This window comes from Desmodus rotundus, chromosome 2 (genome assembly GCF_022682495.2).
Source record: "Desmodus rotundus isolate HL8 chromosome 2, HLdesRot8A.1, whole genome shotgun sequence".
NCBI lineage: Eukaryota > Metazoa > Chordata > Mammalia > Chiroptera > Phyllostomidae > Desmodus > Desmodus rotundus.
Window position 1 is genome coordinate 147,478,264 of NC_071388.1, and position 17,198 is coordinate 147,495,461.

The window sequence follows — 17,198 nt, forward strand, 5'->3', positions numbered from 1 at the left end:
ACAGATCCCCCAGTGATTCCACTCTACAGTGTGAGCACCAGTGCCTTACTTATAATTAAATTAATTTATATGTGGGTAATTAAAGAGAAGAATTAACTGTTTTATTAATCTGTCTATCCTATACAGATTATATTTCAGGATAACCAAATAATCCTAGTCATTACTAGCTGTATAAAGATTTCTAGAGTATGCCAAAAGAATTCCTGTGGATAAATATAAAAAGAACAGTAAAATTAGGAAAAAAATCACAATTTGTATCCCCTAATGAAACAATTGATTCAAGCAAAGATTGTCAATGTATGCAAAAACCTCTGTATTTCCACTCCTAGCTGCACGTGAGAATCCCCTTGGGAGCTTTTTAAATTTCTCATATTCAGACTACAAGGTAGGTTGATTGAATTGGACCATCTGGGCATGGACTCAGTCAGGAGCAGTTTCTCAACCCTGAACCACGGCGATGGCAGTGTGCAACGAAGGCTGAGACCCATTGCTCTAGGAAAAGGTTGATGGTAAACTGAAAAGAGAAAGAACAGGCTGCCTCCACTTGAATTGGCTGTTTAATCTTGGCAACTGTAAAAGTTAGGGTATGACATGATGTGAAGTACACAGTATCATCTATAAAGTATCCAACTACAAAAGTTTTACCTGAGAGCTTTTAGCTCTAACTTTCTGCTTACAGGAAATATTAAGGTTAAATGTACAAATGCCACCATGAGAAACCTATCACACAAATTCAGAATACAGAGCACCCTGTGTGAGTTTATTATTGTGATCTCTTCAGTGAGCCAAGAAAATGAAAATAAGGGAATCTTTCTAGATTTAAGGGACTTAAGTAACAATCACATTCAAACATAGTCATTGCACCTCACTTCAGCCTGACGAGTATAAGCCAACTGAAAAAAGATTTCTGAAACATCGAGAAAATTTGGTGTGAACTCATTAGATAGCATTATGGAATAATTGTATTTTTGTGAAGTGCTTATGTTATGGAGCTACATATAGAAATATGTAGAATTTAAATGACATGATGTGAGGGACCTGTTTTAAAATTCTGTAACAAGAGAAAAAGATAAATGGAACATAAAAAGTGTGACATAATATTGTAATCATTCAGTCTGGGGAGAGAGTTAATTTTACTTTTCTCTCCACTTGCATATATGTTTGAAAACTTTAATTAAAAAAATTTAAATACAAACTCTTTAAATGAAGGGTTCAAAATATTGGGATTAAAATAGTACACCGGAGTGACATGGGTTAAAGCCAGCAAACTACTCTGAGGTTTGGCCCAACATAAAATGAGACCAGCTATGTGATGGATGACATGAGTTTCCCAGCTAGTGGATGTTAATTTAATTTGTATTTCCACATAGTTGGTATTTTGTTAAATGAATCCTTGCAGAACAAAATTATCTGCAACGTACTGGGCATCAGCCTTTCTGGTAGTTTAGAACTCTACATTTATCACTGTGCATAGGTGGCAGCCACCAAATAAGAATACTAGCATTTTGCTTTAGCAAATATGTATATGAATGTTTCTAAGTCATTTATATATGATTTGCCAACACATCCCCAAAAGTCTTAAATGAGTTACTGCTTTATGAAAATCAAATACCTAGTTTTAGCCTTTAACATTTTATGTTTGATACAAACATGTCAAATATTTAAAATTTCTCATGCTTTTAGTGATATGTCAAGAAATATTCTATTAACTATCTAAAAATAAAACAAGTTGTCAAGTCAGAAAGCTCCCTTTTTCTATTACCACCTTCTCAACACACCGAGCCACACTTCCTCAGTTTAAGATTGTTCCTTTGGGGAATATCAGAAAGCCAACCATCTATAACTCCACATTTTATTATGCCAGAGTTCGACTGCATTTAGCTTTAGGCTCGATGATCTTTACCAAAATAGATGATTCAGTAGAAAATTATAGAGAAACCTAGTTTCAGAAGATCATTCATTTCTTTTGATGATAAATATGTATGCGATTTTTTAAAAGAAGGTTTTAATTTCTTTAACAGAAGGAATCTGTCTTGTTATCTCTTACTGTCAAATATTCCCATTTCTATATTTAGTAACATTTTTCCTAAAAGGAATAAAATATATCTTTGAAAAAAATATTTTAGAGTGATTTTTGAGCACTTATTTTCCGTAGATGAATGACTTTTGAACTCCTTGTTTTTTTAAGTTTTCCTCTTACAGATAGAGAATATAAACTTTTTAAAGTATGTGTGATACCTACATTTTAATTAGTACCCAGACTAAAAATACTTGATAAAAACTCCACATGACCATTTGTGAAAATTACTATTTTTTCCTAAAAATTATTTTTTAATCATTTTGTATCCTTTAATAGAATTCAGGAATTTTAAAATATTTATGACTAGGATGTCTTTGTGGTAATATATACAACTAAAATATTTCTCAGATGTGTCATTGTTAGAAATCAAATAAAATACTTTATACCAGTTTGTATAGTTGGAAAGTTTGCTTACTCTGAAATTGAATCTGGATAGATGAGCTTTTACAGTGGATTTCAAGGCAGACTAATTGATGTTTAAAGCAATGTTTGAAGTGAACTAGAATATAGTAGTTCATTAATGGTTTCTATTTTCCTACGTTTTCTATAAAACATTTTCTCCATGAGTAAAAATTTTAGAGCCACTGTCTTAATATTTAAAAGATAATACAAACAGTCCTGACTGCTATGGCTCAGTGGATTGAGTGCCTGCCTGTGAACCAAATGTTCTCTGATTCGATTCCCAGTCTAGGGCACATGCCTGGGTTTCAAGCCAGGTCCCCAGGAGGGGCACATGAGAGTCAGCCACACATTGATGTTTCTGTCCTTCCCTCTCTTTCTCCCTCCCTTCACCTCTAAAAATAAATAAATAAAGTCTTAAAAAAAAAGATAGTATAAACATGTATAAAATCAAAGAACCTACATATACTCAGACTAGAAATCGTTTCAGGAAATAATGGTCTTCTGCCTCTTCTCATCTTTACTTCCATTTTAAAACTCAACATTTCAAGGATATCAGATGTTTGTAAGTAGCTTATATTTGATCCAACAATCTCCAATTATCTGTAATATTCTTAAAGTATGAGTCAACATCTGTCTATATCTTCTATAGACCAAAGAATGTTCTTATGCTTTATGTTTCCATCACCATATTTACATTTTCACTCTGAAACAGTGTTTTTCCAATAATCTCATTCCCTCCAGTAAAAAGTTACCTGCTGTAGGTTACCTGAGTCTTGTATGTCAGAGAAGTTACTGAAGAGGCATTTTTTCAGGGTCATCTTCCAGGTCTCCTTTCATAATTTGGCACAGAGCTTAGCCATAGAACCCACTGCAGTATTTCTACAGCTCTGTGGAAAGTAGACTCCTTCATGAGTTAACTGTCAACAAGACTATCAGTTTGCCTTTACACTACATGCTATGACCATCCCAAGAGTCTGCCCAAACTCACACTACACTGTCGTTTATGTAAGGGCAGATCTCTAAACAGCATAGCTGCTCGGACAGGCACAAACAATGAGAGAACCTCACGTAAGGTCACAGTATCTGGACTGTGAAAGACTGGCTACATACAGAGTTGTATACACTAAAACTCTCCTTACTGATCTCTAGGTTCCTGTTCCCATGGTGATTCTACACCCAGTACAGACCTCTATAATTTTATATAATTTGAAGTTCTGTAGAGAGGCTTTAGACTTTATACTGAGCATTTTTTATTCAGACTTGGTATATATATTTAGGAGGTGTACACCAGATACCCATTATTGTTCCTTGCCCACTAATATTTTTGTTAGCTGCAACCTTCTACTTTTCCTAATTGCCTTTTTTTTTTAATATTGGGGCAATCAGATGAAATGTAACAGTCAAGAAGGGCTGTGCTTCCAATAATCTTCCAGTCTTAAACACAGATGGAGATTATTTCATTATACCTTGAAGTTTGTTCAAGGTCTGTATTTTTAAACACGCATTTTCTTGGAAGATGCTAATTTGATGTTTGAAAATGCCCCGTAGTATATTTCTGGTGTTCCAGAAAACATGTTTGTGAGTTTCTTAAAGAAGGAACACGTGTTCTTCAGTATACAGATCAAAGAAGCAGCATTCATACTATGTTTGTCATTTTTACTCATAAAAATGTCTCGATTTCATGTTCTGATTGTGCTATAACATGCTAGCTACTTAATTATAGTTACAGCATTGATTGTGAAGTGATTAACACCATTCTGTCTGTAGCCTCTCTAGTAAATTCAACTAGTGTCTTCTTGCATTCCATATAGCAGATGTTTTTAAAAGACTATTGTTTTAAAGTAAAATTGCATAAATAATGCATAATTCATCATTGTGAGCCTTGCCATACTACTACTAACTGTGGGTTTACCATACTACAGCAAGGAGCACTTTATTTGGTAATTAGGAAATTAGCCTTCTGCTTGTCTGAGGTATGGTGATTGGGTGTACATACATTTATGTGTGTGTATAGAATTTGTGAATTATAAGTTTTCAAAGAAACAGTAAATAATAGTAAAGCTATTTTGAAAACAGCTTAACTTAGTTTTAATGATGCAAGAGAAACTTCAGGGTCTTTTTGTCCTTGCAGATACCCATTATCATTGGGCTCCACGACAGAGGCAGAAGTCTTACTGAAGACCTCGTTCATAATACAGAATTCGCCTGTTTCACTAGATAAATCTCTCGTATCAACTTTTTAAAACTTTTTCATTTACCATATTTTGCCATGTATAGTGTGCCATGTATAATGCACACTTTTTGCCCAAATTTTTCAGGGAAAAATAAGGGTACACATACATGGGTAGTGCTAATTCCGTATCTACATAAATATTTTTAATTCTTTTATTTATGTTTATGCATTAAAAGTGTAACTCTAGAAAGCAATATTGTATGCAAAATAATACCCTGGAATATGATAACCATTTTTGTTTCTAAATATAAGTAAATTAAAAATTGAATTAAGAAATTAAAAGATTTTTTTACTGAAACTTTGGGCCAAAAATGTGGGTGCACATTATACACAGCAAAACATGGTACTCATAAATAAAACTCAGAATCTATGCCTGCTCTGTGAGCCCAGCTAATTAAACCTTCAAATCGGATTTGGGGGGCATGGGAATTTAGTAATTTACTGTCCTCGTTAGCCATATCAGTGTCCTTTTCTACATTTTATTTGCTGAGGCATTGCATTTAAAAATCTAAGAAGCAGGTACTGACATTTAGAGGGCACATGATTGTATTTTGGGGATGATCTGTTTGTTTTTGTATTTTTTGCAGCACTAATTCCATGAAGTTTTATTAGGATGGCCAGGGTAGAGTTGTGTATGTCACAGTTCGTGCTTTCTGTTTATGATTACTTCAAATAGCTTCTCGTAAAGAAGAGTTTAAATGAGCACAATTGTTTGTCACATGGTTTTGAGAAAATGTTCCATTGGATGAAGGGACACAATTGCTGATTTTTAGCGTGCCGCTTTCTCTTTCTGTATTTAAATAGTAGCTCCCTATAGTTTAAAAATAAAAGATGGAGGCATACACACACGCTAATGGTTTCTGGTTTCCATGGTGATAATTTTTCAGATCCTGACACTGCATGCCACCTAGTGTTTCCAAGCCAAAAGCTCTGATATATTGGTGTCCCAGATTTTATCTTGTACTAAACCTGAAGCTAAGAACTAGCTAACCATTGCTTTCTTTTAAAAATAACAGTATATTTTCTCCATGTATGACAACTCTTAAAGCTACCACATTGGTCCTTCTCTCTATATGCTTTGTTGCAGTTTTATATTTGGTTTTCCAGTGTCACGTCCCTGGAAATAACAAAGCTGGACTGCTGCATAGCTCTGCTTTCAGGCCCTCTCCTGTGTAGCTATCCCCATGCACTCCAGTTCCCTGTAAATGTCTTCTAGCCTAGAAAACTACGTATTTTACCTCATCCTGAATAAGACCCCTTCAGGAATTGCTATATAAGAATTTTTAGAAGTCTGGAATCTCATGAGAGAAGACTTCGAGTGAAGCAGATCACTCTATCAACTTGACAGATACTTAGATCATGTTTCAACATGTACCAGGGAAACCATATACAATCTGTAATTTTTATTGAAATCCCAAACTAAGAATTCAGAACTGACACAGCGTCAAATGATAAACCAGGAGATAGGTTGTTAAAAACCTCTATTAAGAATGTCAGTGGATCTTTCTGGAGTCTAGGAAATAAAACCTTGGATAATTTGACAACCAGTTGAAGGGTTAGAATATAGGGGGATTTCCAAGTTCTCCCACAAAGCTTGTATTCACTTTCCAGACTAGCTTGATCAGCACTGCCTAGAAGTTGTACTTCCCTTCACATGGACAAACTTTATTGACCACGGCGACGTAAAGCCTCAGCACTCAGAGAAGCTGCTAATCTTACTGGGAATTTGATCAACAAATACTTACTGGGCACCTGCTGACTGTTATGCACCTATCCCGGGCACTGATATACAACAGTATACAAACCAATGTTCCTGCCCACGTTCTAGCAGAGAGCGGTACTTATAAATTATAAGTGCTATAAAGAAAGGACAATCCAGCCTCCTGTGATAAGTGCATACTGCTTAGCTCTTACTTCCTTTAGGAAATTTTTCCTAAGCTCCTTTCCCCAGATACTGTTAGTCATCCATTTCCTGTCCCTCCCCTTCTCCCTCTCCAATACATACATACCCCCTATCTTTTCTCATAACTGCATTCCTAGGGACTGGCATATAATAGGGCCTGAATAAATAGTTAACAGAAAAAAGTCAGGCCCTCGCTGGTGTGGCTTGGTGGGTTGGGTGCTGGCCTGTGAGCAGAGGGGTCCGTGGTTTGATTCCCTGTTGGGCCCCATGCCTGGGTTGTGGGCCATTGCAGGAGTGCAAGAGACAACCAACTAATGTTCCCCTCCCTCCCTTTCTCTATCCCTTCCCCTCTCTCTAAAATAATCTTTTTTAAAAAAAAAAGTCAGAAAGGAAAGAGAAGTGAAGACATTGAAATCATTCGGATTCTGTGTTGAACTCAGAATGTGTTACAAACTTAATTTAAATCTATGAAGTGAGAGTGAAGCAGCATTTGTAGGGAAAAAATGTTTGATAACAGCATGAGGATTAAATCTGAGGAAAGAAAGACTTAGAAGATAATCACAACATGGGCAAATATATATTGTGAAGATACTAGAGAAAAGAGGACATATTTGAATGAAATTAGGAAAAGGCAGTATAATCCACATTACCTAAATTTACAGCATAAAACCCAGAAGTTGGAATAGGGGAAACGGAGATAAATTGTTTTTAAGTACAAGATGGCAGAATGCTAAAGTTGACAATAAAACAAGATAATGGGAGAAACAGATTTAGCTAGCGGAAACAATGATCTATGTTCATTTGGAAAAAGTCTAAAAGAAAAAAAATGGATAAGAAATTAAAGTTTCCTTTGCAATCTGAAATAGTTTCCATTTTTTAACTCTGAAAACTATACAGAGTTCTGTTGATTTTTGATATGAAATATGACATAAAAAGCTAACCCAGTCTTCAGAGTTTTTTTTTTATCACCAATCAATAATATGAAAACCCTGCAAGTTTTCATTTCAAAAGTTGGGGGTATGGAGGGGTCTTTTTAAATACTTAGCACCATTCTCACTCAAAGTCTCATAATCCTCTTGGAGGAAGTCACCTGAGAGGTGAGTTTTCCAAGGGAAAACACGGTCAGTTTTCAGATTTTAATTTCATGTAACATATAAATTAATTTCATGAACAATGTTCATGAAATTTAGCAAAATATATTAATAAGCTGAGTATATGGAACACTTTCATATAGAAAAGAGTCAAAAATAATTTTACAGTTTAGGTGGAAAAGTCTTCTGCTAACATAAAGATTATAATATGTTACTGATAAATACCTGAACCTTTTAAGCCAGTTTTTATGTAATATTGTCCTTAGATTTAGCTAATTAAACTCATCTTCTTACAGATGTGCCAAATACTGGTGTAAGCAAACCTAGAGGTTCTGACGCTGTCCATCCCAACCACTATCTCATCAGGACAGAGACAGAACAAGGAGCCCTCTATTCACCAGAACAGACATCTCTCCATGAAAGTGAGGGTCTGTTATATTATCTTTTACGTATTAGATTTTGTTTTAATATTTTATTTTTGAAAATGAGCATCAGAAGTGTAAAATAAAGATATTTTCTGCTGGTTTCATTCCTCCAGGATCATTGGGTAACTCAAGAAGTTCAACGCAAATGAATTCTTATTCCGACAGTGGATATCAGGAAACCGGAAGTTTCCACAACAGCCAGAACTTGAGCAAGGCAGATAACAGACCACAGCATTCATTCATAGGATCAACTAATAACCATTTGGTGAGGAATTCAAGAGCCGAAGGACAAACACTGGGCCAGGTAAACCAAATACATCAAGAGCCTTGGAAAGAAAGATTTTTTCCTCCTAATTGAATATCTGTTATAAGTATTTTTTGAAGTAAAACCAATATGTATAATTTTGAATTTATAGAATGGGTAAAGTAGTAAATTCATTTTACATTGTGCAAGGTAATTTTTAGTTATAAAACCTATATTCTTTTCTTTTAATTAGCTCCCATTAATGAATTCTGATAAATTCCAGACACAGTAATTCTTTTGAAAGCAACAAGTTTGGTTTAAGGGGAGAAGTCCAGCAGGCGTGAGAGAGAACTGGGTGGAATGTTGTCCCTAAGGAGTTATGGGTTCCTAAAAATACTACAGCTAAAGCATGCTGTGGAGCCCTAGCGGGCAGAGCACTATTTCTACACCTGCGTAAAAGGGAAATGGCCTATTCTAACCGAAGATTTCCCTTTATTGGAATTGTTCCCTAAAAACACCTTTCTTTCCTTTGCTAGAATATAGATATTCCTGCCTTTAGAAAGTAATTTTATAGAAGCATAACCATTCTGTTAAGATAGGGTTTTCTAATTTGATAATCCAAAGAATAATAACACTGCATATGTATTTATAGAAACTTCTTAACTCCTGAATCATTACCACTTTATCCATGTCAGTCCACCAGCATATTCCAGAATTATCAGAAGCGGCAAGAGTCCTGAGTACCAGTAATCAGTGAGGATAACTATCTGTCCAAGTTCCTTAGTGATGTTTCTGGAGCTGAAAAACGGCAAGATTATCAAAAAAGTTAGGCAAACACTAGTCCTCACATAATGCAATATAGGAAGCCCTGGAGGTACCACAGCAGCCAGCTAGGGTTCCCAGTGCCAAAGGAGAAACAACACGACCTTGGCTCAGCTGTTTGAGGGAAACATTTATATATTAAATGTTTTTTAAGTAATGGGAAACATTTATATATTAAACACAAATATAGTGCATCAGCTTTTAAGCTAAAACAGGAAATCTTACGTCTGTAGCAATCTGCTTCAAGCTCTACCCCAGGCTTCAGATTATAGACTCTTTCCTAAGCTATTAGGATTGCTTTGATGGAAAAGTTTGGGACACTTTGGACTGAGTGCTTACAGGAGTTCATCTGCTTAGGTGAATTTCTGTGTCAGCAGGTTAGACGTCACACTTTTGAATAATAATTCTCTTAACAACAGAAATTATGTCTTTTTTTTCTCTAAAAGGTTGTTAACTTTTTTTAAATTACCATAAATTGCTTTTGTTCCTAGAGCTGAAGAATTAAGTCGGAGGAGGGGGTCTCTAAAAGTTAATTTATATATAGTCTAGAAAATACATTTTCTAGCTATCTGGGCCAAGTATTATCCCATTTTGGTAGTAAAGAGCTAGTCTGTGAGATTTTCTTATTTTTAGCACTATTAATAAACCCCATGTACAGATTTTAATTTTCTGTCTACTAACTTTTAAACCCCCTCTTTCTTGCCTTGTTGCTTATTTACAATTCACTTCCCTCCTCATATCCTCCACTCTCCATGGCTATTGCCTTTCCAGAATTGAGTTTGGGCACACCTGAGGTCTCAGAGCAGGGGTTTCAGCCAGCTCAGTAGCTTGTGACACCTGGAGACTAAGCCGGCTTACTCTTATTACATCTGCTAGTGTACAAAGTCCTTATCTTATCCCTGTTTTCTTCCCTTATTGCCCCAACTAAAAGGGACAGGGGTTGATGGCAGCTGTATTCCAACGGTCACTAAGGAGATACAGAGCAGCCTGGTCCTGGGCTAGTAACCCAGTGCCCTAGTGTCTGTGTCCCATCCCTGTTCCCCTCAGGCCAGTTTCCCAGTCCAGCCAGTATTCTCCATGTTGTACTGCATCGAGAAAGGGATCTGAGACTCAGTGTCTGCGGAAGTCTACAGATTCACAGAAGGGCCAGCCTGGGCAGAAATGTTTCTCATTTCTCGTTCTGGTCTTTTCCAGCTGGCTAGGCCAAGGACCCACCAGAGACTTTGACATTCTTCCTGTGGGAATAGATTTGGGGTACCTTTATTTGTATCTCTTTAAATCCACCAGCTAAAGATAAGAGCTTACATATTAAAGGAGGTAGAAATGACTGAAATCACTAGAAGCCACACTAGGGCTAAAAGAAGAGACAGATTCGGCTATAGCACCTGACCAAACAAGCTATCCCTTGAGCGTAAATTCAGAGAAGAGAGGGTTGGACTCCAGGCTGTATCCAAACATTCATTCATTCTGCACTGAAAGAACTCACTCCTTTTGTTAATGAGGCCAATCCATAAAGACTAAACAATTATAGATGCTCCTCTAGCTACATTAGATTGATGTGTTAAAAAAATTTTTTTTGTTTTACAGAAATGCATTACCTTGGCCAAACTTTGACTCACAGGGAATAAAATAAGTTCATTGCTCCAATGACACTTCATACTTGCAATACAACACTTTTTGTGTTGTGAAAAATGCATAAGCAAGAGGGTAAAAAATGTAAAGACAAAAGAAAAAAGATTATTTAATATCTGTACATCTCTCTTTACTGGTTGATTTTAGTATTCTGAGGGGAAAGGTGGAGATTATACCACCAAAAAAATGTAGAATAAGGAAATATTAAGATGCAGTTCTAAAGCATAAAAAGAAAAGAAACTTGGATGCCTAAAATAATCACGTTGTAGTGAGATATGTGCATTTTTTTTTCTGTAATGACATTGGACATAAAACCCTGGTTAAACCCATTCTCTTTTTTCCCCCTTTCATCAGCCATCAGTAGCCAATCGGGCCATGAGAAGAGTTAGTTCAGTTCCATCTAGAGCACAGTCTCCTTCTTATGTTATCAGCACAGGCGTGTCTCCTTCAAGGGGGTCACTGAGAACTTCTCTGGGTAGTGGATTTGGCTCTCCATCAGTGACCGACTCCCGACCACTGAACCCCAGTGTGTATTCTTCCACCACGTTACCTGCTCAGCGGGCAGCATCTCCGTACTCTGCACAGAGACCCGCCTCCCCAGCAGCTGTACGTAGGATTGGGTCCGTCTCCTCCCGGCAGACCTCCAATCCCAACGGACCAACCCCTCAGTACCAAACTACCGCCAGAGTTGGGTCTCCACTGACCCTGACGGATGCACAAACTCGAGTAGCTTCCCCAACCCAAGGCCAGGTGGGGTCGTCATCCCCCAAACGCTCAGGGATGACCGCCGTTCCACAGCATCTGGGACCTTCACTGCAAAGGACTGTTCATGACATGGAACAATTCGGACAGCAGCAGTATGACATTTACGAGAGGATGGTTCCACCTCGGCCAGACAGCCTGACAGGTGAGTACTAGGTGACAGCACTCCATAAAGTCCAGTGAGGAAGTCTTCCTGCAACCTTGGCTGAAACAGCATGGTAGCATGAGCGGGCTCGTGTGTTCCTCTCGGGACTAATTCTGCAGACTTCAGGCTCTGTGATTCATGTCACCAGAACTCTTCTACGATGAATACATTTTCCCTTTACGATACTAGGACATAAAGGTATTTTTTTGCATTTTAGAAGAATGGTTGGAATTCTGAGCTGTTTGTTACTTAGTTTGTTTTTTTTAATGAAAGGTTTTTCATCAGCTAGCCTACCCATACTCAAACACATAACTTATGTTAAAAGGTAGTACCAAAATAACTGATTAAATATTAATTTTTTAATGCTTTCATAATATAGACTAGAATATGGATTTTCTCACCAACTGCTTTGATTTGAGCACCCAATGGGAAAAACACAAAGCTGATATGAATTACCTTCAAATGCCACTTAGATTAAATCAGAAAAACGTCAGCCAGGTTCCTGATAGTATAGCCATGTCCTTCCGGCTGTTTTCATGGAGGGCTCCCCACATAATGTATAGACATGGTTCCTTGCTAAAATGAAATTGATCTCCAACTGGTGTTTTAAATTATATTTTAAATGTAATATATACACAATGGTAAAAAAAAATTGCAACTATACAATGAAATAGGAAGTGAGAGTCTTAAGCTCCTCTTTTTCCTTACCCAGTCCCACTCACCACTATATATATCTTCTAGAATGTTTACTAAAATATCTCAGTATGCACACTTTATTCAATTATGCACACATTGTATTATATTGTTGGGATTCTGTAATATCAATGTCTTTTAAATTGGTTTGAGAGCTTTACTTCATTTTCTCAATAGATGCCTAGGACCTCATTTTTGTAGATATATTATAATTTATTTAGTCACTTCCCTATCAATGGACATTTAGGTTCTTTTCCATTTTTGGCAATTTGAGACGACAGTGCAATATACAGGCATGGGCAGAAGTAGTTTACAGTTGCATTGTGACATTCTTTTGAGTCCATAGAGCTACTGTAACAATTATAACCTGCATATCTTTTTCCATATGAATAACTGTAAACCTATTTGCCCACCCCTGTATACTGCTTTTCCTGCATATTTGCACTTAGACACAAAGATAACTGGAATCCACTTTTTGAAATAGAATTGCTGGTTTATTATTCTTAAAGAAATATTGTCAAATTACCCTCCAGGAAGGTAGCACAGGTGTATATTTCCTCCAGTGTTTTGAGTGTGCCTGTTTTCCCCATACCTTCACTAGTTCTGCATATTGTCAAAATGTTTTATTTTTGCCAATGTAGTAGGCAAAACTGTCTGTTATAAATGGTCGTTACTGAGTTATGCTGAAGGTTGGAGATTTCATGTTTATCAGCCATTTTATTTCTTTTCTGCAAAATATAAATTAGGTCTTTTGTCTGTTTTTGTAAGTTATAGAGCTTTTTATACTTGAAATAAATTAGTCTCTTTAATACACTTCTCAAGTATTTTTCTCATTTTGTAGTTTGTCTTTATACTTTGCTTTTGGTGTATTTACAGAAATTTTTAACATTTTTGTGTAGTAAAATTAATATCCTTTCTTTATGGCCTCTGGGAAAGGTAAAGAGCCTTTTCGAGATTTTCTAATTGAATAGTTTTGCATGAAGAATTAATATTGAACTTGATTTTGAGCTCAAAGAAATTCCTAGTGGAGAAACCACCTCTTTTCATTCAGCCATCAGAGAAGCAAATGTAGTTGGCTTAGATATTTTCTGGCATGCCCCTGAAAAGTATGCAGCAATGTGAGGTGGAAAATTTTTATGAAATTCTGTCTCCCAAGGAAACCTTAAAAGATAAGTAGTTGCGATGATTTCTCTGTTCATCACTGTATATGTATAGAATGGCTATGCGGTAACTATGTGTGTGAAGAGTGAAGTAGAAACCCAGGAAAGGAAGCAAGCACATAAACACTGTCGCCATATTAACCCTTTGGTTTAAAAGGTTTGCTTCTCTGATTTCTGGCCAAGATAGAGACATATGTAGACACGCTTCACTTTTTCACACAACTAACTTCAAAACTAAAAACAACAAGCACTGCCAGAAAATCGAACTGTATAGAAGTCTGATAACCAAGGATTTAAAGAAGAAATACTAATCCAGATGAGTAGGAAGGGTGGAGATGGGAGTTGGGACGGAGAGGACACGATGTGATAGCAGTGAGGTAGCAGCAGCAAGGTGGCAGCCAGTGGGACAGGTCGTCCCACATTCACGTGTAGCAGACACAGACTGGGAGGGTCACCTGGGGAGTGAGCGATCAGACTGCACAGCCCAGGGTTCCAGCACCGGGAAAATAAAGCCTCATAACTTCTGGTTGTTAAAACCAGTGGGGGTTGGACAGTCGAAGAAACTGCCAGTCTCCAGAAGAGTCCATGTAAAGGACCCACTCAGCCCTGGAATGTATGCAAACCCACCCACTCTGGGGTTCAGCAGCTAGTAAAGGCACTAGCTGTGCACAGGAAATAGGGGAAGTGACTGGAAACAGGGCAAGAGCGAACAAGTGGCATTGTTCCCTCTCCGACCCCTCCCCCACAAACCGTGCCACAAAGTGGTGAAGCGGGTTGCCCTACCCTAGTGAATGCCTAAGGCTCTTCCCCTTCCACATAACAGGTGTACCAAGACAGGGAGTCAAAGCAGCTCTACCTAATATACAAACAAACACAGGAAGGCTGCCAAATTGAGGAGATATGGTCCAAATGAAAAAAAAACAGGTCAAAACTCCAGAAAAAGAACTACGCAAAATGGAAAGAGCCACCCTTTTGGATGCAGAATTCAAAACACTGGTGATAAACACGCTGAGACAACTCATTGAGTACAACAAACACATAAGGAAAGAAATGAAGGCTACAGCAAGTGAAATAAAGTAAAATCCACAGGGAACCAACAGTGGAGGGAAGGAAGCCAGGGTTCAAATCAAGAATTTGGAACATAAGGGTGAAATACCCAGAATGTACAGAATTAAGAAACAAGAATTCAAAAAAACGAGGACAGAATAAGAAGACTCTGGGACACCTAAAAGTGCCAACATCTGAATCATAGGGATGCCAGAAGGAGAGGAAGAGCAAGAAATTGAAAACTTATTTGAAAAAATAATGAAAGAAAACTTTCCTAATTTGGCAAAGGAAATAGACATACAAGTCCAGGAAGCATGGAGAGGCTAAAACAAGATGGATGCAAAGAGGCCCACTCCAAGACATCATTAAAATCCCAAAGGTTAAAGATAAAGAGAGAATCTTAAAAGCAGCAAGAGAAAAGGAAACCGTTACCTACAAAGGGATTCCCATAAGACTATCAGCTGATTTCTCAAAAGAAACCTTGCGGGCAAGAAGGGGCTGGAAAGAAGTATTCAAAATCATGGAAATGGAAATCACATGGAGGGTTATCAGCAGGGAAGGGGAGGGGGGAGAATGGGGAAAAGGTACAGTGAACAAGAAGCATAATTGGTAGGTACAAAATAGACGGTGGGAGGCTAAGAACAATATGGGAAATGAAGAAGCCAAAGAACTTCTATGGATGACCCATGGACATGAACTAAGGCAGGGGGGATGCTGGTGGGATAGAGATAGTGGGTGGAGGTGGTCAGAGGGGAAAAAATTGAGACAACTCTAATAGCATAATCAGTAAAATATACTTAAAAAATAATAAAAGTGGTATATTTCTGTCCTGAAAAACAAAAAGTATGCTTCTCTGACAATGCAGGTGAAATTAGACTTTATATTCCAATGGGGAAAAGATTATACCTGGCCTATCACAGGGTTTTTTCCCTGCTACAGTCTTCAGAAGAAGCAAAAGTTTTCCTTGAAAATGTTTCCCATCATCTACCTGCCTGCCTGCTTACTCTGAAAGTGGATTCTATTTTGTGAATTCCCTTTTGTATTCTTCAGAAAGTGTTATCATTATATTTGCTATGGTTCTTGATTTCAAAAGATTAATAACCTGCTAATTGATAAGCCTGAAGAAATATTTTATAACAGATTCAGACATTTGGATATTTGCTGATCACAAATGACGATAAAATATGTGCATAAAATTAATTCCTACCACAGAAAAACACGTCTGTCCTAAAATATTCATGTCAGTTTAATCATGTCAAGAAAAGGTTGCAGAATACAAAGAATCCGTATTTGGAAGATAACTTTATGTTAATCCAATGTCTTAAATATAAAGGTTTTAAATCACAGGTAATAGACCATTGTAATAGGTAAACTAATATGTATTTGTGGTGCAGACAGAAACTATGGGATCGATAAATGTTACTGTGGAAGATCAGTGTTTTCCATTATTTGGAGGGGGAGATTAAAATTAGTCTGTGGAAATTCTTTTGGGAAAATTCGTTTTAACAACAATTATAGAACATAATTAACTCATCTTCCACTTTAAAAGGTAGTAAATTTAGTGGTTTTCTCTACATAGTCATTTGACCTAATCTGTAGAGGGTATATGATTTTGTATTTTTTTAATACTAATCTGTAGGACTTTGTTTTACTTTTTTTTCCATGTACCAACATAAACAAAAATAGTTAACAGTCACTGTTATTTTATTCACACAGATTTATAATACCAAGAAACTACTACTTCTCAATATAATTCTTTTATTTCCCATTATAATCTGTCACGTATGGTAATTTCACTTTAGTACTAGTCCTACAAGTAAATACTTACTGGATACTTTAATAGTTCTAAGTAAGATCATATTGTCACCTTTCCCATAAAATTATAGTAAATGTTTACAATAGTTTTGGATTTCAGTGAAGGATCCAGCCAATTCCATGCACCCCAAGCACGTGACATTTGATAATGGTACGGAATGCTTTGTTCTTACCGCATATCACCATGGGGTGGTGGGCCGCCACTGTGCTTGGCTTGCCTCTGCCCAGGAGTCAACAGTGTTGGTGGCTCTGCTGAGTGTTAACATAGCATCTTGTATTGATAAGATTACTAAGGACCAGCTGTATATTTACATGCTGGCTTTATGTCACCATTAACAAAAAACAGTGCCTGCACTTTTGTTCAAGATACTCATGGACTCCATAAAGAAATGGAGCTTATACTCTGCTAAGAAGAATGACAAATCTACCAGTGAATAAAAAGCTCAAATCCTAAAGTGAGAGCTTCCAAATAACAATTATAATATCATCTTTAGAATGGCATTGGCTTCCATGGACCCCTGCTGAGCTAACCTTGCTCTTGCTCTTTAATTTTATGTTGGCAGAGGGCTCCGTGGAGTTCAGAGTTTCTCCCACCGCTTCTCATTGACTCCTGAGGATTAGCCATGTCCAGTGCTGAGTGTGGAATGTGTTAACACTGACCGGGGTTTCCTCTCAGCCCTACCAGAAAGTACCTCTGATGACAATAGGGGATAAATCACATTTTCTTTGGGGCTGTCATTTCCC

The 17,198-nt window shown here is 37.1% G+C and overlaps 1 protein-coding gene across 12 annotated transcripts in view; it reads left to right on the plus strand.

The window, feature by feature from the left end:
• Positions 1-17,198, plus strand: part of PKP4 (plakophilin 4) — a 239,995-nt gene that overhangs the window by 171,199 nt on the left and 51,598 nt on the right. For 9 of the 12 annotated variants that reach the window (XM_053918693.1, XM_053918695.1, XM_053918698.1 and 6 more), the window contains 3 exons: positions 8,006-8,137; positions 8,248-8,438; positions 11,187-11,739. In XM_053918693.1, the coding sequence (XP_053774668.1) occupies positions 8,006-8,137; positions 8,248-8,438; positions 11,187-11,739 (876 nt within the window). The remainder of the gene's footprint in view (positions 1-8,005; positions 8,138-8,247; positions 8,439-11,186; positions 11,740-17,198) is intronic. The other 3 variants (XM_053918696.1, XM_053918697.1, XM_053918704.1) reach the window with 1 other exon arrangement.